Below are 25,417 nucleotides of genomic sequence, written 5' to 3'. Positions count from 1 at the left end.
TCAGTACATTGGAATATGTCCTTTAAAGAAACTCCTCCACTGCATTTCTATTTTAATCTATAATACTTAAGAAGGGATAAAAGTGAAGCGGAGTGCAGAAAGGCATGATCCTGGTGTGTCTCTAGGTTGGCTGTCAAGCTGCTGCCTCTAGAGACTTGTTCTCAGCAAGGAATCAAAAATATTGCCTAAATTGTTTCGGTGAGAGTCTGTGTCTTCTTCCCAAGAGGCACAACACAGAACTCTCAGACCTGGGAAAGTGGGGACTAAGGCAGCTTTAAGCCCTGTTTTGTGCTCTCCAAATCCTGGGATGTTCTGGAGGCTGGAGTGGCCTGCAGCATAATTTAGACATAAGAACAGCCGTACTGGGTCAGCCCAATGGCCCCTTTAACCCAGAATCCTGTTTAACAGTGGCCAGAGGAAATGAACAGAATAGGGCATTTTGAGTGATCCATCCCTTGTCATCCAGTCCCAGCTTCTGGTAGTTGGATGTTTAGGGACAACCGGAGCATGAGGTTGCTTTCCCTGACCATCTTGGTTAATAGCCATTGATGGACGTAGCCCTTAGATCAGTGGGTTCTCAAACTTTTTTTCACGGACTACTTGAAAATTGCTGGAGGTCTCGGCGAACCACTTAATGATCCAAATGAGGGCCGTTTCTCCCTGGCAGCCGCAGTCCTGGAGCTGGGGAAAGCTGCCTCTTTCTCTGACCGCAGCAGCCCTGCATGTTCCAAATTCCCCCCCACCCCCTCTCCACCCCACTGCCCCCTCATTCCCCCTGAAGCCACCACCTCATCTTCCATGTACATCTTCTCCAGGGTCCAGGCACCTAATTACTGTAGCCACGCCTCCGCAGCTCCACTAATTAGGTGGGTGGCCCTTCATTGTCTCATGTGCGGCTGCCCAGGCACGCACCTTAGAGGGAACTATCCACGGACCACCTGAATGGAGCTTGCGGACCACTGGTGGCTCACGGACCACAGTTTGAGAACCTCTGCCTTAAATGGTATAAGACGATGCCTGCACTATGGGTACTATAGTGACATACATATGGCATAACTATGCCACTGGAAGCCCATGATGTGGGCGCATACTACATTGACTGAAGGGGTTTTTCTGTTATGGTAAGAACTCGACCTTCCCAAGCGATGGTAGCTAGGTTAACAGAAGCGTTATTCTATCAGCCAAGATGGTCAAGGGCGCAACCCCATGCTCCGGATATCCCTAAATCTCCAACTGCCAGAAGCTGGGACTGGATGACTGGATGGAGCAGTCAAAATTGCTCTGTTCTGTTCATTCCCTCTGAAGCATCTGGTGCTGACCGCTGTCAGAAGACTGGATACTGGGCTAGGTGAATCATTGGGCTGACCCAGTATGGCTGTTCTTAGGTTCTAAGTCTTTAGAATTGGTACTGTGTCTACCTGTTGGTAAGGAAGGCTTTGCAGTTTCCATATTGGTACAAAAGAACTTGTCCAAAAAAATTCTGCATAAAAAATGTCTTATCCTTGACCCTTTTGTCTTTTGTGGCTCACATGGAATGCTGAGGGCTGACCACTGGCTTCTTCTCAACAAGCTATAATTCCCTTTAAACCCATCCCACAGTAATGATCTCCATACAGCATGGGACAAATCAATCAAGGTTTTTGAAAGAGCATGTAGAACCAATGAAACCTGATACATATTGCTGAACGTTTTAGAGGAAAAGTCATCCATATATTAAGTAACTAAAATTCCAATGGTTCTTCATTCTTCCCTTCATACACTGTTGCTAAGCCTATTCGTCATACGTAATCATATCTTTTTATCTTGTTTTGGTACTGACCATAAAAGGAAGTGCTAAAGGTAAATATTTTCATCGTTGTAGTATCTAAATGCCCTTCAAAACTAAGGATATACCTGTGAGGTAGTCCAGAATTTTTTTTTATTGTTTCAGAAAAAAGTCATTAAAAGCAGGTTAGAGAAAATATTTATATTCTGCTGCATTCCTTTTTATATGTGTGCACATCCATTGCACTGCTTTTATATGATGAAACTGCTGGGTAGTGAGCTGCAGAAACCTGAAATGCTATATACATGCCCAGTAGCAAATGCAAACTCATTACACACTGCATCATGTGATCCACCTGGATAGGAACTACCTACCACGTCCTACACTTAATCAGTCTTTCTCTTTGAGAGGTCATTCAGAGGATGTCATAAATCGTGTCTGCAACTGCCGCAGTCTTGTGACTGCTGGGAATTTTGCTACAGGGCAGACATTGTTCCTTGTCTTTCAGGTCATTTCTGCAGTGTTTAAATTTGATATTTTAAAACATTGGCGATTTTAGCATTTTGTCAGAAGGGAAGTGACTTATTTTGTGGAGGGGGGTCAGGAGATTTTGATGGTAAAGTAAAAAAAAAAAAATTTTTTTTTTTTTAAAACCACTGTCCAAAATAAATTGAGTAAGACTACATGTAGTAGTGAGAGCGAAGTCCTTTCATATATAAATCAGGGATTATCCTCAGTCTTTACAGAGGAGATATTTACCAGCTTTATGTATTATTTGCAATTGGATCCAATGATCCTGCAATAATTTTAAAACTGTGTCTACTTGGTGATTATATAGTGACAGTATTAGGTTAATATATTGCCAGTAATGGAATTATTTCTCTTTCTAAGGTTTGCATAATTGTCAGTCTTTCTTAGCTATATTTTGTTCTACTAAGGATTGAACCTACAGTACTAGTACAAAACTGAAATATGAAATACTGCCCTGCTACATTCATAGTAATGGGAAATGTTACAGTTGAATGATATTAACATTATGGAAACTCATTAAAACTTCGTAGTTAAGGCTGTAGGATGGTTTCAATTCAAAGACTCATTTTAACCCTGTGTTCCTCTGATACCTTTATTAACTTAACAAAAATTGCCCTGAAATTTCATATCCTAGTCTTGGATTAGAGGAGATTGCTTTCTTCAAAATATCTCATTTAATCATATAAGCCCTTCTGAGTTTTGAATAGTTGGGTGAACTATTCATAGCAAATTATTTATTTAGCTATTTGTCTGCAAACCGTATTTGAATTATGAACTTTGCTCAAAATTGTTCAAATACTTTGTGAACATATTTTAAGTCTATGGGTTGATTTACAGAGTGCTTGCTTCACATCTGTTTATTAGTGACACTGGTTATGTAGGCCATTCCTGTTGTTTCTTCTAGATTGGTGATAGAAACTTTGAAAATTACTTTTGAAATCAAAGAACTAGAATGTTTTGTCTCTGTGGCTTTATAGTGTAGGGAAACAGAGTCACTGTCACTGCCAGAATTGCCTGAGCTATTCACCATTAGTGTAGAGGACTACAGTAGGTTGAGTTAATGTAAAGCAGGCCAGTATAAATCAGCATATTTTTTTTTTTTTTTTTTTTTTTTTTTTACATTTGCTCATAATTTGAGGTTGGAGGGTTTTTTAACCTTTATCTGAAGCGTGTACTTTGAATTAAGTTTATATGCCCAAGGTGGTTGTGTTTTGGAATAGGAGTAGTTTGCAAAGTCGTTTGCCTTGAGCAGGAGAAATAATTTTGAGGAAATGTTTTGCAGTGACTTTGCTTCACTGCCCTAATTTTTCTGATTCTTGCTTCAATCCAAACTGTCCTTGCAAAACATAATTCTAGCACCATGGCTGCCACTAGTGCACTTTCTCAGCCTAGTTCTGTCTCTTGGCAATCATGCAAAAGATATGGAATCCATACGCAAAGATTTCTGGCATGAACATCTCCACCTCAGGTTCTTCCGTTATTCTGTCTGCCTAATCACTGATGCCAGGAAAAAAGTTTTTCAGGGAGAGACTTTGTGCCTTTTGATTTTAGCTTTCTGTTGATAACCATGAATTAGACTAGAAAACTGAAGTAATCCCCAGATTGCAACCTTCACTCCCATTTTATATAGTGTGGCCTGAGTGTACTGACACTACATGAAATCCAACCCCATTCCAGGCTTGTGCAGGGATGCCTCAGTCATCTGGTAAATTTCTGAAAGTGGAAAAGAACTAGGCAAGCTAGCTGTGCTTCAGTTCTGGGACTAGCAACAGGACTTGGTAGAGGAGAAGAAGACATGGAACTAAGGCACACCTTCAAATTAGATATTTTTCATCCCTACAGTTTGCCCCCTCTCCCTTCATACTGTCAAAGTATTCCACATCCAGGAGAAGCTTCTAAGGATAAAGGCTCTCATGACTCCTTTTCCCCCCCATAACAACAGACTTTTATTCCAGACATGCATGTCCATCATAGGTACACTAGTGTCATTCTAGAGCTTAGTACTATGTGCTCAGTTCCACTCAAGGACTTTGCATTGGTTTCTCATCCAGATTCTCTCATTGGTAGGAGAGAATTTAAGACTTCAGAGTCCTTCTCCCAGTAATAGTAAAGAACCCAGTCTGATGGATGAATAGTTACAATGTCCCAAGGGATACCTCTTCAGGAACCATGCTACCCTTGGAATCAGCCTAACCATAGATATGAACAAATTCAGCTAGGACGGGGCCTGTTCAATGGAAGAACTTGACCAGGGATGATAGGCAGGCAAGGAGCAGAACCCTTCGAATTATGAGCTGGAGTCAAGTCCATCCACTGATAGTGTTACCAGGAAGAAGTCCAGCTTGTCACCATGTCTTCATTGGGACCAACAGTGTGGTGGTGATGATGGTATGAGAACTGATAGGAGTCACACACACACACACACACACACACACACACACACACACACACACACACACACACACACACACACACACACACTTTTTTCTGTTCCACTTACCTAAAAAAAGACCATTGGCTACCCTGAGAGGACTTAACATCCCGGGGTACCTAAACCTGCAGGCAGATCAACTCAACAGAAGTTGGAAACAGGGCAATAGCATGTGTAGAAAGAACAGTAAATATGGCAGGCGACCAGCTTGGCTTAACAGTGAAATCCTTGCTGATCTTAAATGCAAAAAAGAAGCTTACAAGAAGTGGAAGATTGGACAAATGAACAAGGAGGAGTATAAAAATATTGCTCAGGCATGCATGCAGGAGTGAAATCAGAAAGGCCAAATCACACTTGGAGTTGCAGCTAGCAAGAGATGTTAAGAGTAACAAGAAGGGTTTCTTCAGGTATGTTAGCAACAAGAAGAAAGTCAAGGAAAGTATGGGCCCCTTACTGAATGAGGGAGGCAACCTAGTGACCGAGGATGTGGAAAAAGCTAATGTACTTGATTTTTTTTTTTTTTTGCCTCTGTCTTCACCAACAAGGTCAGCTCCCAGACTGCTGCACTGGGCTGCACAGTATGGGGAGAAGGTGACCAGCCCTCTGTGGAGAAAGAAGTGGTTCAGGACTATTTAGAAAAACTGGACGAGCACAAGTCCATGGGGCCGGATGTGCTGCATTCAAGGGTGCTAAAGGAGTTGGCGGATGTGATTGCAGAGCCATTGGCCATTATCTTTGAAAACTCCTGGTGATCCGGGGAGGTCCCGGACGACTGGAAAAAGGCTAATGTAGTGCCCATCTTTAAAAAAGGGAAGGAGGAGGATCCGGGGAACTACAGCAGCCTCACCTCAGTCCCTGGAACAATCATGGAGCAGGTCCTCAAGGAATCAATTCTGAAGCACTTAGAGGAGAGGAAAGTGATCAGGAACAGTCAGCATGGATTCACCAAGGGCAAGTCATGCCTCACTAACCTAATTGCCGTCTATGAGGAGATAACTGGGTCTGTGGATGAGGGGAAAGCAGTAGATGTGTTATTCCTTGACTTTACCAAAGCTTTTGTTAGTCTCCCACAGTATTCTTGCCAGCAAGTTAAAGTATGGGCTGGATGAATGGACTACAAGGTGGATAGAAAGCTGGCTAGATCGTCGGGATCAACGGCTCCATGTCTAGTAGGTAGCCGGTTTCAAGCGGAGTGCCCCAAGGGTCGGTCCTGGGGCTGGTTTTGTTCAATATCTTCATTAAAGATCTGGAGGATGGCGTGAACTGCACTCTCAGCAAGTTTGCAGATGACACTAAACTGGGAGGAGTGATAGATACGCTGGAGGGTAGGGATAGGATACAGAGGGACCTAGACAAATTAGAGGATTGGGCCAAAAGAAACCTGATGAAGTTCAACAAGGACAAGTGCAGAGTCCTGCATTTAGGACGGAAGAATCCCATTCACTATTACAGACTAGGGACCGAATGGCTAGGAAGCAGTTCTGCAGAAAAGGACGTAGGGGTTATAGTGGACGAGAAGCTGGATATGAGTCAACAGTGTGCCCTTGTTGCCAAGAAGGCTAATGGCATTTTGGGCTGTATAAGTAGGGGCATTGCCAGCAGATCGAGGGACGTGATCATTCCTCTCTATTCGACATTGGTGAGGCCTCATCTGGAGTACTGTGTCCGGTTTTGGGCCCCACACTACAAGAAGGATGTATAAAAATTGGAAAGAGTCCAGTGGAGGGCAACTAAAATGATTAGGGGGCTGGAGCACATGACTTATGAGGAGAGGCTGAGGGAACTGGGATTGTTTAGTCTGCAGAAGAGAAGAATGAGGGGGGATTTGATAGCTGCTTTCAACTACTTGAAAGGGGGTTCCAAAGAGGATGGATATAGACTGTTCTCAGTGGTACCTGATGACAGAACAAGGAGTAATGGTTTCAAGTTGCAGTGGAGGAGCTTTAGGTTGGATATTATGAAAAACTTTTTCACTAGGAGGGTGGTGAAGCACCGGAATATGGGTTACCTAGGGAGGTGGTGGAATCTCCTTCCTAAGAGGTTTTTAAGGTCAGGCTTGACAAAGCCCTGGCTGGCATGATTTAGTTGGAAATTGGTCCTGCTTTGAGCAGGGGGTTGGACTAGATGACGACCTGAGGTCCCTTCCAACCCTGATATTCTATGATCAGATGGTCACAAATTCCCACCTGTGTAGAACAACCTGGATCTTTCCTCACAAGAGATGAAGCCTGGCTTAATTTGAGTTTTGGGCCATGTGTCCTATAGAGCAGTTCTCTCAAACTGATTTTCTTCGGGGCTGTGCTGCTGTTTTTCTTTAGTGGGGGAGTTCTGTTTTATTCCCTTGCATCCAATACTCAGTTCTTCTGGTTGTTCCCTAATCTTAAATTTTAGTTTAACTAAACTAAAAATATAAATTCAGGTCCATCCCAAGGTAAAAAGTGAATTGAGAAGAAGTTGTAGCTGTTTCCTCTGCTTCTTCAGACCACCACCGTGGATGTCTAGTCATGATGGTTGCATAGAATAAAGTCAATAACTTAAATGTTCTCAGGTTTTCTTTAATTTTTCATTTGTAGTTTTTAGATGTAGTTTACCCTATGTATATATGTAGGTAAGCAAGCTCTCATTGCTGACTACCGTTGGATCACACCATTTCTATAAATTAGCAACTATATCATTTAATGAAGAATGGATCTCCTACACAAACTTTGTCTTCAACCTTTTGGATTGTCTTTTGTAGGTAGATAACTAGTTATTTTACTACAGTAAACTCCTTAACATGTTGAGTCATGAGCCATTTTTGCCTGCTCTAGTCCTGTTAAGAGCACAGAAGATGAAGTTTTAGTTTAAATAAGTCAGTATTTCAACTATTAGGATAGAGCATTGGTCTCCAAAGTGGGGCACGCAAGAGGATACTTGGGGGTGCGCAGCAGAAGAAGCGCTTATTTATTTATTTCATTTTTTTGCTTTGGCAGTTCAGGCGGGAGTCCGAGTGGCTTTTTTTTTTTTTTTTTTTTTTTTTATTCCTTCGGCAAAAATGGTAGAGCTGGCGCAGCAGGGGGTGCATGCTCAAAATTTTTTTACTGGTAGGGGTGCACGATCAAAAAAGTTTGGAGACCACTGGGATAGAGGATGAAGATTGAAATTGCAAGATCTTTAAGTATTGAAAGACAACTACCATTGGCCTAAAATTGTATTCCATACATAGTTGCTGCTGAACTATTAATGTGGAAAACATATTGTCACTCTTGATTTTCTAGGAAAGTGCACATTTGAGCTGTTTTTGTTTTCTACTGCTATCATTGAGGGTTTAAGAACAAAACAAAACAAAAAATTTCCAGGTAAAATGCTTGACATTTCTCTAACAAGTTATAGTGCCTGTCTTTTACACAGCTGAAAAAGAGAGTTTGTTTTGGATGCTTGGTCTGAATGGTGACTGTTCCCATTATGAAATAAAGCATGGAATTTCCTTGGATGCCTTTTATAAAACCAATATATTTTTCTCTTGAAAATATAGATTATTATTATTATTAATTTGCTGTCTGCTTTAATCATATTGCCTTGACCTACATTTACAGTAGAGGTATTTGTTTAGAGATGGTAATTCGTATTTGATTTTGCATCTTTGGCAGCATGAAAGTTAAGTATAAGACTTTGACTTAAATGGTCTTTGCAGAATTGCACTTTGTTGAAATATTATTCAAAGTAGTGGACACAATTTAGAAGTAGATTTTTGAATCCTGGTCTCTGCTAATGTGACTTATGTAATTACCACAGAATAGGATGGCCAGACAGTAAGTGTGAAAAATCGGGACGGGGGTGGGGGGTAATAGGAGCCTATATAAGAAAAAGCCCCCAAAATTGGGACTGTCCCTATAAAATCGGGACATCTGGTCACCCTACCACAGAACAGTATCATTGGTATACAAAATCTCTGCGGTTCCAAATTATTTAACAGGGCTAATCCAATTTAGAATTAGATCAAGATGTCTAGAGCTATCAGCTTTTAGTTGATTCCCCTCCCCCCCGAATAATTAATTATAAAATATTTAACTTATTTGTGCTTTCTTTGCTTTATTCATAATACTGATGATATTTTTACTGAAAACTGTCAGTATGTGTCCAAAAGAGAGGAACCTACTTATTTCTCAGGATTGATTTCTGGGTACATTTTTCATGTGTGAAGTTTGTATTCTCCAAAAAAACTTTTAAATAAAATCTTGACAGTCTGCAAATGCAGAATTAAGTGTTCACAAATAACCTTTTCTCCCTTTTCCTCTCAGTATGCCTGTAGATTAGCTTCTATGCTATTTCAAATACTTTTTCAAAATTTTCCACCTTTGTTCTATATGTAGTATTGGTAAAGTTATGTTTATTTGTGAATATGAGGTTGCAGAACTGAGCACGGTAACCAGTGTTTGTATAGTATACGTTAGTCACAGTGGATATCTGCTTATATGTTGATGTCGGAACAACATTGAGAGGGAAAATAGGTAGTGTTTGTACTCCACGTAGAACATTGTGATGTGTTAGTGATGGTTTGGGAGGACAATACTTAGATCGTGGGATATAAAAATGATACCCATACTATAACGGGAATAGATAGAGAGGAGAGGGAGGGACAGGTATTTGACTGGCATCTGGTAAATGTCAAACTGTTGTAGCAGGTTCATTACAGAACGATGAATTTTGTATCTTGGTAGGTGGCTCCAAGTGCAGCTTGTTCATTAGAGTATGGGCTGAAATAGCAAGGACAGGTGATATATGTTATGTGGTGCATCATGGAAATGTCTGAAAAGGCACAATGTGAATATGTTTTGGTACCAATGGGATGTTAGTGGTAGGTTGTTAAAGGATACAGGAAGAGGGGAAAGTTAAGGTTTTGCAAGCAACCTTAACTCTGATTTTCTAGATTTACTCATGTAGCATTAATATAGAATTCCTTGTGGTTTCAATAAATGCAATAGTTTATAGGGGATTTTAGCAGAAGCAATTGATGATACCCAGGCTTGAAAATTCCACTTGCTTGTGATCAGCAATCAGTGTCCTGATTTAAGAGCCAGTAACTTTTGCAGAATGTAAGTTTTCAGTTAAAAAAAAAAAAAAAATGCTTCCCAGTCTCCTAGTTTTGAAGAAAACTTTCCACATGTGAACTAAATGTAACTGTTTAGCCCTGCCTTCCTAAGGCTGGGTCTACACTACCCGGAATCGGCGGGTAGAAATTGACCTCTCGGGGATCGATTTATCGCGTCCCATCGGGATGCGACAATCGATCCCCGAATCGACGCTCTTACTCCACCAGCGGAGGTAGGAGTAAGCGCCGTCGACGGGAAGCCGCAGAGGTCGATTTTGCCGCCGTCCCTACAGCGGGGTAAGTCGGCTGCGATACGTATTTGCGTATCTTAAATCCCATCCTTCCCCCCCCCCCCTCCCCGTAGTGTAGATGTAGCCTAAGACTGCAGACAGGCAACATTGTTGGCAACCTATGAGCAGCAGCAGAGGCAGTCTGCTTTGGAGTGACAACTGACTGGTCTTCTCATTTTTTGCTACTGATACTTCGAGAACCCTATGAACAGCAAATAATCAGATCTTTGTTTTGTTGCTGCGTGGACAAGTTTAAGTAAAGATACATCATGATCTTCTGTAGGAAAGGGAGAGGAGAAAATAGTGAAGATGGGAATGGGGGAAAATAACAAGCCGGAAAGATGTAATAAAATAGACTGATAAATTAGTATTTAATAAATATATTCAATGAATTTTCACCAGTATGTTGATTTGGCAATATTTATTTGTGGTGGTTAACCAATTTTTGAGTTGGTCAAATACTATTCAGTGAATAGATAAATTATTTTGAAAAATTTCAATTGTATTTCTAGAACAATATATTATTCAAATGTTCTTCTGTACTATTTGGTCAGCCTTGGTAGCAAATTACACTTGATTTGATTAAATAACTTGTGTCAATGTTCTAATTAAAAGCACAATACACAGCTGTTTTTGTTTGTTTGAATGTGGGTAGGCTTGGTCTTCGGAGAGGCTGTCATCAGATTTCCCCCCCCCCCCCCCCCCATCCTCCACTTGTGAGTAAGCTTTAGTCCTTGGGCTAGTTGGTGGTGGTAGTGGTGTATAAATATTTCAATCTCTGCTTGTAACTATTTTAATTTAGTGTATATATAATTATAATTATTAATATAATTGTATTTGGGGCGTTTTTAAAGACTTTAAAAAAGCTGTGGTGATGTTTTTTTTTTTAATTGATACAGTGTGTGAAAACTTGCTGTGATGGTTGTACCTTCATCCAGTACTATATATTTTAGTCTAAGAACAGGTATGGTGTGTAAACTGTACTCCATGAATCCCAAGAGAAGATTTTAGAAAAATCTACCACATACCTACTAGTTGAAATACTAATCCTGTTAGCCAGAGGTAGATAAATATAAGGGTGGGGACTTGGGCAAAACATGGTAAGAAGCACCAAACCCTGCTTGGATGCTCCATCTTTTATATCCAACTCTGGCTAGTAGGAGTCTCTAATACGGGGGGGGAGGGTGGGCAAAGTTTTTGGCCCGAGGGCCACATCGGGGTTGTGAAATGGTATGGAGGGCCAGGTAGGGAAGGCTGTGCCACCCCAAACAGCCTGGCCACTGCCCCCTATCTGCCCCCTCCCCCTATCCGCCCCCTGACTGCCCCCCTCAGAACTCTTGACCCATCCAATCCCCCCTGCTCTTTGTCCCCTGACCACCCCCTCCCGGGACCCCCTGCCCCTAACCGCCCCCTGGGACCCCACCCCTTTCGGAATGTGGCCCTGCGAGCATGGGAGGAGGACTCAGGAGGAGCAGGGGCAGCCATGTAGCTGGAGAGAAGCAGCGGTTTCCCCTTCAAAGCGCTGCTTCTCTCCGGCTGGCTGCACGGCCATCCAGTGCTCCTCCTGAGTTCTCGGCCGCGTTTCCTGCCACCCGCACCACCCGCCTGCTCTCCTGCCCCCGCAGTGCAGCCCCTCCCCCCCACAGAGGGGGTGCGCCAGTGCTGAGCTCCCGAGTGCCCGGCCCTCGGGCCCCCTGCTGTTGTTGGGGGCCCCGTGCCGGGGCACCCTGTGTTCACCTGTAAATCTGCCCCTGAGCCACACTGCCTGACCAAAGCCAGCCACGCCACTGCACTCCAGACACGGTGAGCTGAGGCTGTGGGGGGGGAGGGGGGAGAGGCGGGAAAGACAGCAGGGGAGAGGCTGGGGCCGGCTGAGAGCTCAGGGGCTCGACAGGACGGATGTGGCCTGCAGGCCATAGTTTGCCCACCTCTGCTCTAACAGCTGAAAGGGAGGATGAGTTTGCCTCACCCCTTTCATTCCTAGTTAGTGAAAAATGTCTCCACTCTTCTCCCTCTTTCCCTAACCTCCATTTTTATAATACCTATAATGTAGTAACATCAGCGTATATTATGATTAAAACCTTTTAAAAGACTTTGAACTATTTTCCCTTTCTTTGTTAGTGTGGAATCATTTGATCCTTTCACAGCCAGGGAAACATGAGAAATGTAATTGTCTGCTGCACACGACAAGTGGATCAGCAAAATATTATTTAGCCACGTGTTTCCATGACACATGCATTTAAAAATCTGTGTTAAATGGACCTTAAACTGACTTCCATCTGGAGTGATCTAGGGCTGGTACCCACAACTGGGTGGTTGTGTATAATGGGGACAGTTGGAAATTGACTAGATCAAGGCATGAGGGTTCCCCCCCCCCCATTCTTTATGGTTTATCCAGTTCTGCTAATTTGACTACATTTCATCTCTTTTATATAAAAGTTAAATATGAAGTCTCTTGGGTCCCCTGACTACAGTCAGATTCACTGTCGTCATTCTGTAGATGTTATCAAATGTGAGAGCAATTTATGTTCGCTTGGAATCTATTAATGTGTTGTGCCAAGTTTTGCATTTATAATTGGATATTTTCAGTTAGATATCTTAAAGATTTAGACAGGTGAGTGTTTTCCTTGTGCACATGAGTGGGTGGGAAGGTGAAGAAATGCAAGAAGTTTGACTTGCTCACAATATATTTGGAAGGGTGAGCATACAAACATTGGAAACTTCATAACCTGTTACAAAGTCTAATAGTATCTTTGGGTACCAGGTAGAAAAAGAACACTTTTTGTAGAACCAGATGTATTACCCAAGAGTATTGCAAAGATACAGAAAACTGGTATCAGGACTATGTAATACAAGTTTGTGCAGTATACAATAACCCTAGTGTATAATGTAAAGAATAGTGCATACAACAATTCATATAAATGTTTAATGTCTTATGAGCCTTTTAACCATATTAAATGATTTTTTTTTTAAATTGACAGGGGTTTGGCTTTGTCTCTTGTAAGAATGTTTTCAGTCATGTAAATGTTTGTTTTTAAAGTACTTTATACAAAAGCCTGCAGGATTCCTGCAGTCAGTTTTGGGACTGACTAAAGTGACACCATGCTTGAGTGTACCGGGGGAGAAGAACCTAGTGCATGGTTCTGTGTGCCAGTTGCAACTCTGAATATAGTGAAACTTCTGATTAGAGCGAAGTTGTTCTGTGACAAAAATGTTCTCGTTGAGAGTGTGTGATCTATATGCAAGTGAATTATTTTTAACAGCATTTATTTATGTGGCCATAATGAGGATGTAGAATAGATATGTTCAGAGAACTATGTTGCAGCAGTACCTGTAAAGAGAGGAGTTGAAGGGGAGGGAAGCAGTGAGATGAGTAAACCCTTGGAGAAAGCCTAGAATCTCCCTGTGAAACAGACAAATGTAATTGTCTTTGTCTTTTTTCTTTTTTGTTGTTGCCTTCTTCCAGATATTGAAACATCTGTTAATTCAAGAGGTCAAGTGAAAAATGTGTACCCCTAGCACCCTCTTCTGGACAAATTCTTAATGTCTTTGATGGAAGTTTCAGCAGTAAATGTGAGATTCTGCAAGATAATATGGCAGTTTCCATCTTTTTATCACTTGAGAATAGTAAATGCCCCTAATGTTCATGTAAAGTTCCACTTCTCTGTTAAAGCACAACAGAAACCAACTGGAACTCTCCCCCCCCCCCACCCCCTTTTTTTTTTTTTTTTGGTAGATCGCCTACAAACAGTGCAAATATATGCTGCGTTTTTCCTTTTCTTCATTACTAGAGTATGTTGTTTCTTAAGAATTAGTTTGTCTACTCATGCTCCTCAGATAACCATCTTGGATTCCCTCTGGTTCGGGGAGGGGGGGAGGAGGAGGAACCTTCCCCCAGGTGCCATAGAAACTTTGAAAGCTTTGTGCACAATTTTAAAGGAAACCTGCACATTTTTAAAAAATCTAGTGATTTTGGAGTGATGTGCTGAATGCCATAAGTCAGATTCCCAAACATTTTTGCTAAGCCCTCCTTCTCCATGGGAGTCCCATAACAGGCCCTTCCCCAACCATCCAGGGGCCAGCGTAGAAAGTGACTTCCTAAGGGAAGCAGGCGGCTTATGCCAGGGGTGATAGCAAGGATTATTTCAAAACAGAATAAGGTTGCAGGGTTTGTCAAAAAAGGAATCAATTTCTCTGAGATGGAAACAAAAACTAGTTCATTGCCACAGACACTACTGTGTTTGCTACTCCTTTTCCTTAATTTTTTTCCCTTCAAAGGCTTTTGGAAAATATTCTGCACAGATTGCGCACACACTCTATGCTCATTCATGTATATCACTCTCTGAAGCACCTATACTTTAATATTACCAGAAAGGTAAGGGGTTCTGCAGAGCAGTCCTCCCTTCCATGTCCATGCTTCTGCGAGAGCACAAAGGCAACACAATAAGGTGATCCAAGTTCTAACCCACAAAACATGGACACCATTAAGACCAAGTCCTGGTATGTTTTTGATTAAAGTAAGGATTTTTGGAGAAACAGGTAGTGAATGTGCACTACTCAAGGAAGTAGTTGGCAACTTCATGGTCATGTGAGGAAGGAGGACATCTTGTGGACAAAAGCAGTTGGATGTTGTCCCAGCATCATCAGAGTCAGCTGGGCAAACATGACTCTTGGCCTCTGCCATGTCGTAAAGCAGAGGTTCTCAAACTGTGGTCCGCAAGCTCCATTCAGGTGGTCCACGGATAGTTCCCTCTAAGGTGCATGCCTGGGCAGCCGCACATGAGAGAATGAAGGGCCATCCACCTAATTAGTGGAGCTGCGGAGGCATGCGGTTCTCCAAATATATCGCTCTTGCCCATCCACACTGTAAGGAGTTGTGGGCCTTTTTCTGTAAACCATCTTTCACTAATACTCAAAAGTCACCCATTAACATTCTACAGAGGGCATAAAGTCCCCAACCAACATTCTGAAGAAGAAAGGATGATGGGAGGTACTAGTGTGCCTACACAATGGTTCTGGAGAGGCAAAAACTTTTTGAAAACCCAGTTAATTTAATAAGTAACTTTGCCTTCAGCTTCATCACTTTGACTCTGTAGGTCCCCATAGTATGGAGGCAAGCTACTAGAGATAACCCACAAAGAAGAGAAGAATACTACTTAAGCAATCCTCACTCAAACCCAGGAGCATGCACAAGGGGGAGAGCAAGCAGGGGCACAGCCCCCTACCCCCTCCAATAATCAGCAGGAGCTGACAGCTGCTCCAGCCCTGGGGTCACGGCGGCTTATGCCAGGGGTGCAGCAAAACGTAGTTGGCTCCATCCCTGGAGGAGCTCATGGCAGCATGATGCAGACTCAGGCTTCTCATCTCTTCCTCTTCTCTACCCCCCTCCCTTCCCCCCGGCACAGAGTACCTTGCTTCTGCAGACTCTGAAGGGTTTAAAATACACACTGCTGTGGCTGAATGAATTGTTGGACTGGGGCAAGCATGCAGAGTCTGAGTCCCCAATGGTTGGGAAGGAGTGGGGAGGAGCAGCAGGCTACTGCTGGGGAAGGGCTGCGCCCTGTACCCTCTCTCTGCTGTTGCCTGGTCCTGCATCCCCAGTGATCTCCTTGTACACTTTGAAAACCAGTATCCTAAAGAGTTAGTCAAAAGGGGCATTCAGCACACACGTTACCCTTTTTAGGAGTGCAACATTCAGCTCTGCCATGGATTGCCAGCTCTTTTGCTGTGACACCCTGAATGTGCCTTTTGTTTATGGTCCTTGCACTGTGTCAATCCATGTTAGGCTATGTCTTGTACTCTACAGTACAATGGGCCTAAATTCGGGTAGTCAGGCCTCTTGATTTGTGTTGTCCTGATGCTGAATTCTGCATCATGCACTGCTGCTTTAAAAAAAAAAAAAAAAAAAAAAAAAAAAGTATCCTGAAAATACAGCTTTTACTATATCACTCTAATATTTTTCATGAAAACTTCCATTTTAAAAGTGTCTTCTGTGCATTTCTGGCAACTACCTAATCTTCCCCTTAACTACAGGATGTAGTATTGATTCCACAAAATCAGGGGACCTTACAGAATTTAGGGTCTGTGAGCCATACCATATACCAGTTTGCAGTGATGGAGAATTCTGGTTCCTCTTGAAGAGCAGGACGATAGGAATGGGAGGGAAGCAAGTGGGGAGGGGAAACAGGCTGATAGTTGGGGTAGGTGGGAGGCAACAGCAGAACCAGGTGCTCACAGGAGAGCTGGTGTGGAAGGGGCCAGGCATACAGTGGAGGAATGAATGGGAGGAAGCAAGGGGGGGACTGGATACTGAGAGGGAGGATGCCAATGGGGTCTCTACCTAGTTAATTACTCTGGGGGTGGAGGATGTAGAAGGTGTCAGGCTGCAGCGTTCTTTTCAGAGAAGCCACTTGTCCAGGCTCAGTCGTAGCCTCTAGCTCAAGTGTGTATTTAAAGCAGAATATGTGCACTTGAGGAGGAGGCGGCAATGAGGACAAAACCCTTTATCCATAAAATGAACTGGAGCCATTAGGGTCCTGAGAATCCAACTTCTTCAATGTTTAGTACTGGTACTGAGTTACAGCTTCTATGCTGTGTAGTGTGCAGATGCTCTGAACTCAGAACTAGGGTGATGGTAGTGGTGGGTTCTTTGTCTCTGTCAATTTTAAGAGTAACTGACCCTTAATTATAGCAGCACTGCTTCAGTATGGTGGTGTTTGTTATTTAGTCCTACAGTACTTCCCTTTGTTGTACAACTGCGTTTAGTCAGAGACTAGATCACAGCCGTAGTTTAATTTGATCTCTTAAGACTCCTGATAACAGACCTCTTACATCAGGGGTCGGCAACCTTTCAGAAGTGGTGTGCCGAGTCTTCATTTATTCACTCTAATTTAAGGTTTCGTGTGCCAGTAATACATGATAACGTTTTTAGAAGGTCTCTTTCTATGAGTCTATAATATAGAACTAAACTATTGTTGTATGTAAAGTAAATAAGGTTTTTAAAATGTTTAAGAAGCTTCATTTAAAATTAAATTAAAATGCAGAGCCCCCGGACCGGTGGCCAGGACCTGGGCAGTGTGAGTGCCACTGAAAATCAGCTCACTTGCTGCCTTCGGCACGCGTGCCATAGGTTGCCTACCCCTGTCTTACATCATCAGACATTATAAACATGCTTAATTTCACATCTTGTACTGAAAGGGAACATTTTGTGTTGTATAATTGTGTTAATGTTATGAAAGTTTTGCCTTAAGTGTTGATTTTTTTTTACCATTTAAAACTGCCCTGTTTCTACAGAGGATGTGCTGAGTAAAGATGCTGGGGAGTGTGCAATATGCCTGGAAGAGCTGCAGCAAGGGGATACTATAGCACGGCTGCCTTGTCTATGCATATATCATAAAGGGCAAGTATTCTTCATGCTGTATTCTTCCCAGATAAAATGCCATATGCCAACATTGGCTGAGTAATTTTTAGAAGGGATTTTTAAAGGGACAATTAACATCTTGTCACTTTAAAAACAAACAAAACTTAGCTAAAAGTACTTTGAGGTACTACATCTTGAGTTATCCTCCCCTACCCAAGTATATTTGCTCTTACAGTCAAATTTTCCTTTTATGTTTTTCTCTTGTTGCTGTTTGAAAAACTCCCAGAAACAAAAGGGGGACATTTTCTATACAGGGGAAACAGTAAAAATCACTATATGTGCACACAGGGTCTGTTGAATGCACAGAGTAAAATTGAAAAAGTATATATTTTTTTCTCTGATCTGTTAATCATTTTAGATGATGTTTGTAACAATGGGCAAAAATTGCAGGCAGCAGAGTGATTAGGGTGATGGTGTCCCTCTTAAGAAATGAAAAAACACAAAAAGTAATTTGTAAATTTTTTAAAACTTCTGAAATAAACAGTTACAACAACTTACACATTGAGTTCTCTAATGTTTAATGCGTGGTACCATATGCTTTATTTTATTGGGTTTTAGGGATGTTAAAAATGATTAGTGAATGTTGAAAAATACTGTGCCACGCATTCTAGCTGAAGTAGCTTAGGTCTTAAAACACATTCTCTCCCTCCCCACTCTCAAATGTTTCTAGTCACTTTATTTTAACTATGATAAAATTATTTAGTACGCACAACAATTGCAGGTAATTGTATTTAATATACTTACCTTCCATTTATTCTCTTATGTTCTAACAGCTGCATAGATGAGTGGTTTGAAGTAAATAGATCTTGTCCTGAACACCCTTCAGATTGAGACGACAAGAGTCCTCTTTTGTAGGTAACTTCTCTTTTTACGTATTTAATTGATCTTGTCAGTAATAAGAACTAAATAAATAAATACATTAAATATGCACTCAGATCTAAGTTTGACCTAAAATAATTGGTAAATTCATTGTAGTTCCAGTATATTTACTATCTATTTAAATTACTAGAATTCATAAATGGTTTCTACACCCTCACATCCAGTAGTCTGGAATAAGTTGCAGTTTAACTACTGCAAAGTGACAAGCAGCAGTGCCATTGAAATTTTAATTAGCCTTTTAAGATTATTTTGTTGTGTAACCTAAACCTACTTAAAATACCAAATCCCCAGAATTTTTGATAGTTTAGTGAATGACCATTCTTTCTGGACTGAAATCTACTTTTTCATTTGGAATGTTACATAGTTTTCAGTGAGATCCTGCTTTTTACTTTCAACACACATTTGATCGTGCATTGTTTTTCCTGCAATGCATGTAAAATGTTACAACCCAGCCTGCTCCACCCCCATTCACACAGATGCAAAGCTTTTCTTCTTTAGTATTGTGCATTATTGGTTTAGATTGGAAACCAGTTAGTCAAAGGACTAAAGGGGCATTTTTATTCTTTCAGGTAACTTGCTTACACTAAACTACCAGCTCCAACCATTATAAAACACGTTAGGGTTTATATTAAACACTATGGCAATCAGGGAATATGAACTTTGCCCCAAACAATGAAGTGGCTTTTTGAAGCACTGTTTGTGTTCTGCTTTCTTTTTTACTTCACAAGTATGTGTTGCAGCTCACACTGCAGTCATATTAGCGAGGGTTATGCACTGTCACACTTGCCAAAGAACACATTACTGCAGGGACAACTGTTTTTCCCATAGCCCAAGACTAATTTTTCACTTGGACATGTATATAGAGCGTCACATGTTGTCCCTGGTGTATTGAACCATAGGAGAAGCACAAGATGCTGTTTGCAATGATGTTTATCTTTGAAAATACTTAAGGATGTTTCACTCAGGATGCTAAATCAAATGTGTTTAAATTGTAGAAGATAGGAGTGATACACTAGGAAATATGAAGTAGGGAAATGTAGATTTTCCTTGGATTTTTTTTGTTTTAGCAAGTAATGCCTTACTGTGTATAATTTACTGAACTAGCTGAGAAAGTAATATTTGTCATCTTTATTGGTTTTCTCACAGCTTCTTACATGGATCAGAAAATGTAGAGGATTTGAGATTCTGTCTTTGAACACAAATTTGAGAACATACTTGGCTTAAACTTGTGTTCTTGTGTGTCTGGAAAAGGCAAAGATAGACAATCGTGTGGAACAAAAACTGCCGAGTCCAATTGCTTGCCAGTAGAGTCAGCATACCAAACATGCATATAAAGGACACGCAGGGATTTTGAAAATGCTGCACATCCTGTAATCTTCTCGTCACAGATGTTATCGATGATTTGTATTTGAAAGGCCAAAGTTACTAATTTCAATCTAACTTTTAAGTTCTCTGCAGAAGCAGGTTATGGTTGTCTCTCTTCTTACCCCAAATGGAAATTGATGCATTCTAAATCAACACTGAAACATTTTCATGAGGATCACCATATTTTTGAGTGGAAGTGTTTTAATCTTCTCTTAGGCTGAAGAAGAGTAAATGGCAAGCAATCTAGCAGTGTGACCTTATTCACTGAATTCACACCCTGTCCTCAGTACATTCTTCACCTTCTTCAAGAACAGGAAATGAAAACTACTTCTGCATAGGAAAACTGTATTTCAAAGTTTTTTTTTTTTTAACTAAACCTTTGTCAGAATGCTGTCCAAAGAATAAAACCAAGGCAGCTGACTAACTTATATTGATTGAGCTATAGAATTGTTGAAATCTGGATGCTGTATTGCTATTTAAGTGTACTAAAATTTCTCTGTTTTACAGCTTGTCGTTAAAAAATGCAGCAAAGCATAACCTTGCAGCTATGCAATTTTTTTTAATGGGAGAATTTACCAATTTTAAGTGCTGCCAGTTAAGGTAATTTGTTTAACGGGTATTTTTTTTAAATGTTTCAGGTAATTATTTTATTGTACTACTTTCATCTCCAGGCTGCCTCTTTAGGTTTAGGGGAATAACTGCAAAAACGGGCACAGTGAAGTTTCCTAGGCATTAGAGTAATGATATTACGCGGGGGTGGGATTTACATTAACTTTTGAAACACTTTTTATACGTAAATTTTTTAATTGAAATTTTCTTGATAGCAGAGCCATGGTAATTTGCACCTAACATCACTTATCTGTTTATGTGGACATTAGCATTTGGCAGTATTTTTAACACGCACCTGCATTTGTTTAATTTATTACTATTTTCCTATATTACTATATTTGTCTTTATATATCAGGGCTTATCAAACATGGGATATCCATAGGGGGAAACAGCAAACAAAATGTGGATAAATATTCCCATAAAACATCACAATTATTTAAAAAAACAAAAACAAACTGGAACAGCTTAGAAGGAAAACGTTATTTTATTTCAAAAACGGATATGTAGCAGCTTCTGAATTTTCACATTACAGGGATAGATTGACTATTAGTGACTGCAATTTTTAGTTAAGTTTCAATAGCAAAAATAAATTACACAACACCTTTTTCTTAAGTGTCTAAGTATTGTCTTGTGTGCTTAATTTGGCTGGCATTGTATTCTTAATTCTATATTTTTCTCCTCTGTTGCTGCTCTTTCATATTAAAAAGGGCAAGTACAGGAGCAACTGCTGCCACCCAGAAGAACTAATGCATTGCACGCTATAAGAATCCCCCATTTTGCTTGTCAAATGACTTTAGTCTAGAGAACCTTTTTCCTTAAACTTTATGCTGTGAAATGCCTTTTGTTATGCTGCAAATCTGACACAATCAAAACTGGTTAATGCTGACAACTGACAGTACAGTTTCTATGGGGCTTTTTTCCCTTGCATAATCACACTCTCAATTGAATCTATAGTTATAGGTCCCAATCATACTCTCTGATTTCAGGGGGAGCAGGATCAGACTCTGGCGTGTTTTAAACTGTGTAGTCACATCAAACAAGTTCTCCTGACCAACAATTGACAGTAGTTTCCAGTATGGGTTTTGTTGTTGCAGGGAATTGTTTTGCTGCCTTGTATTAAGGAGAAAAAGTTGCAGCAGCTGTAATATTTTATTAGGGATGTTGTTGCCTAGAAGCTTACTTTCCTGGTATTTTGAATCACTTATCTTCTGAAAGTAAGTTTTTTGCATTTATATTGATTTAACATTTGCTGTTAGCTTCATGCCATACAGTGTCAATGCACAATACGCTTTAGTGCTCATCATCCTCCATCCACAACAAACTATGGGCTCAACTGCTGGAGCAGAAATTCCTCTAATTTACAATGAACGTTTGGGGTGTTTTGGTGTCCTGTGCTTCAAGGTTGTAGGTAGTTTTTGGCTTAGGGATTAAGTAGATCGTATTTAAACATGAATCTGTTTACAATTTGTGTGATTTCAGTAGTTCACTCTTTCAATTAATCTGCTGCTTTTTCAAAACCTGAATCTTCTAGTTTTAAATGCATAAGTAAATAGTTGAAAGAACAAACTCCCCAGCATTTATCATCACAGTCAGAAGTTTAAGGCCCGTGTCCATGCTGTAGTTGAAACATGCCAGCAGCTGTCACTTTTATATATGGTGGTTGCTTGCAGGTTTTTCCCCCTGGCCATTGGAGAGAGTGGATTTTTTTTTGGACTGTTTGGGGTTGTTAGGATGGCTTCAGTCCTGGGGCCTAATCCTAGATTTCTGGTTCATCCAAAACTCCTTCTGAGGTCAATGGAAGTTTTGACTGAGCCAAGGAAAGAAGGGTTAGATCCTTAATGTGGACAAAACTTGGAAGGATATGGAAAAATTAAACATAAGCTTGTATTCAGAACTCCTTATGGAAGTTCATGTATGTAAGCTTTCATCTCAAACTATTATGAAAAACATTGGGTACGCATAACTACATAATTAAGCCTATCCTCATTTTAAAAATATCCCCTCACTGTGTTTCAATAGGGGGAAAGTGTTCACTCTTTTTGAGTAGAGGAAGATCACACTTGCACACATTAGAAGCCAATAGGTTATGATAAAATTTAGATGTGCCACATTTTCTGCCTGTAAATATATAGATTGCCAATTTATATTGCTTCAGTTTTTCTTTCATCTGACCTATATCTTGCCCAAGTATGTAAGAGTGAACAAATTCCCATACTCAGGTTTGCCATATACATGCTGCTTACCGAAAAGAGAAGAGTAGACATAGGTTATCTTGAAATGTGAGGTTTTTCAAAACCTCATTGTATAGCAAACATCTCAAGTAAAAGTTTCATTTAAAGGTGATAGGGAGTGGTTATGATTTGGGTTTTGTATGATCATCCCATATGGTATCAAGAGAGCCATGCTGCTAATAGTTACAGGACTGTGATTATCCTGTCTTTTGTATCTTTAATGCATCGGTTATCACTTATGTTTTAAATAGTGAGCTAGTTTTCACTGTGCATGTACTCTAGACATTGATTTGAGTGGAATATAAAAGGAAAGATGATGAAGCCTACTGCAAATTTGAAGTAAGCTATTTTATTTTGGGGGAAAATGAGTTTAAATAGATTATAAACTAGAGCCTCTCCCAATTCTAGTGTGCAAGGGGAAGTGTACTGCAGTATTTCTAAATGGGGCATTTGAAGGTAACCCACAATGGTGGGAGTGAATTCTTTGTGATCTTTTTTGCTTTTTTATGATGTAAAGGGTGTTTTATGATTTCAAAAACAAACTCCCCTGAAAAATTACAAGTATCTCATTTTGAGTTCCATTTTTGCTAAAGGACTGGAGAGCTAGTAAGTTTATGACCTCACAAAAGACTAAAACCTGAGCAATTGTGGGAAAAGGAATTTTAAGTCAGAACTTTTGCAACTTTGTTTTGGTTATATCATCTAACTTCTCCTGACACAAACTTGGGATAAAAGCTTTCTTACTGAAAGATTGAGCACTCCTGTTCTTTTATTTGAGGGCTTAAGACGTTCCCTCTTCAATCTTCCAGGAAAAAAAAAGGAAGTTAAAACTTAATATCCTTGATATCTCTAAGGAAACAGGGACAAACCAATATTTTTTTTAAATGCAGTTGCTTTCAGTTTCTTTCCAAGTTTCTGTGACTCTGAGCTGCTTTATCACATGGAATAGAATGATTCCACTTGGATTCAGTGTAGCTGTTTGTATTTGCTAATTCTGTGGTAGAGAGAGAGAGTTTCCTGACAGAATACAGAAGTGCTAACATGAAGATTCCCAACTTATCTGTGCCAATGGGTTATCTGAGCTCTGATTTGACCAGTGCAAAATTTTGCTGTTCATGCGTCTCTCCCTCAAACTTTATATATAAGCTTCAAAGCTCTTTCTTCTTTTCTTCCTCCTCCTACCCCAACATGCTATGATTTTTAGGAATTTATTCTACCCTCCTTCTTTGGACAAAGCTCCCATTGATGTCAGTTAGAAATACATTACACTATCTCATTGGAAGAGGAACGTTTGTCAGAACTCTAGCTTCAACCACTTCTCAAGTGCTTTTGTCAGCAGGTGCAGCTTGCACCAGTTAAGTTCTTGCCATCTGAAATGACCTTGGGCAGGAGATTCTGAACAAAACAGTGGCCACATTTTCTTTATGAAATATAGAACTTGCACTGTGCTCTATTGCACACGTTGAACAGAGAAGTGCATTGCTCTCTTCTAAAATCAGCTTTGTCATGACACATTCAAGAGGTTTTCCCTGTTGGAATGGAGGACCCTGACTGCTTCAGTTGTGCATTTGTCTGTCTTGTGGTTGTGCTTCCGAAATTGAAACTGAGGGTTTGAAATCCTTGTTCCAGAAATTTCTCAGGCCACTGTACAGTGTTCTATAGACTACAGGCTATCTTATCTTCCTAATGGGTATGTCAGAGTCACCGACTGGATAAATTGTAAACTAATTTAATGAGAGTTAACTGAAGATTTGTTCCGATAAATAACTATAGCATATTTGCATTTTCAGGAGGTTGGACTTGATTGGCTAGTATGCCTTTCCTGGCTCTGGCAATGATGATCCTTCCCTAACGAGTTGCCAATGTACAGTAGCTAGTGTGCCTGCTGCCTACCCATTTGCTATTTGCTCATCTCCTTGTGTCCGCTTCTAATTAACATGTTTGTATGAGACTTTTGCCCTGGGGTCTGCTTTGACAAAGGTCGACTCTGGCAGAGTTTCAAATGTAAGTAAATCCGCCCACCCGCCAGTAAATAGGCTGTTGCTGAATCCTGTTCTTGTTTTCCTCAGAAGCTCTCCTTTTATTTTACATTTTTTAAACCCCTACTTTGTTATATTGGAAACTACTTGAATGGTAAATATAGGTGATCACAAGCTCCCAAGGGTTATGATGATTAATGGGAACATCCAGGTATGGCCTTGTGTATGAGGGGTTCTGTTAAAATACATGTCAAAGTAAAGCTGATCATTGTATAGCAGGTAACACTCTTCTGGCTGACTTTGCCAAACTGCTGCACTTGGGGAGCGGGGGGCAGCTCAGTTATTGATGGGATGTTTTAATGGATGTCTTCATTTTAAAAATTCAACCTACTTTAACAAGTGGTGATTCAGCCTGGAACCTTTCCACTTGCCTGAGAAACTCGCCTACTCTCTTCTTATCATTAAGCAGCAATCTCATGGTAGAAGGTGAAGTGTAGCCACCGGTTCACGTACCTGTTTCCACAAAATTAAGTGTCCACAAAGTGCTAGATGGAACTCTGTAGTAGTTTATGAATGCTACAATTATTTGTAATGGTAATGGACAAGAAGTCTTCCTTCATTACCCTGAGCATAAGTAAGAATGTAATTTGCAATGTAAAACATGTTTGTAAATTTTGTAATTGAGCAGTGTGATTGGAAGATGACTTGTGTTAAGGTACATTTTTTTGATGGTCTGTCAGTATGTAATCCTGAATTAAATATTTTTTTATTGATTTAGGTTATATGTTTAACATTCCATTCATGTAAAATATGTACAACTATATGTAATAAATCTTTTGAAGCCCA

General features: G+C 40.5%; 1 protein-coding gene across 2 annotated transcripts in view; it reads left to right on the top strand.

Moving 5' to 3' along the window:
* The window catches only part of ZNRF2 (zinc and ring finger 2), a 79,117-nt gene extending 53,700 nt beyond the window's left edge, over positions 1-25,417 (top strand). For both annotated transcript variants that reach the window (XM_065583580.1, XM_005278668.3), the window contains 3 exons: positions 17,382-17,487; positions 18,282-18,363; positions 19,534-25,417. In XM_065583580.1, coding sequence (XP_065439652.1) covers positions 17,382-17,487; positions 18,282-18,339 — 164 coding nt within the window. In that variant the 3' untranslated portion in view covers positions 18,340-18,363; positions 19,534-25,417. The remainder of the gene's footprint in view (positions 1-17,381; positions 17,488-18,281; positions 18,364-19,533) is intronic.

Source organism: Chrysemys picta, chromosome 2, assembly GCF_011386835.1.
Source record: "Chrysemys picta bellii isolate R12L10 chromosome 2, ASM1138683v2, whole genome shotgun sequence".
Lineage (NCBI taxonomy): Eukaryota > Metazoa > Chordata > Testudines > Emydidae > Chrysemys > Chrysemys picta.
The sequence above is the reverse complement of the archived record's forward strand: the minus strand, read 5'-3'. Positions and strand labels throughout refer to the sequence as shown.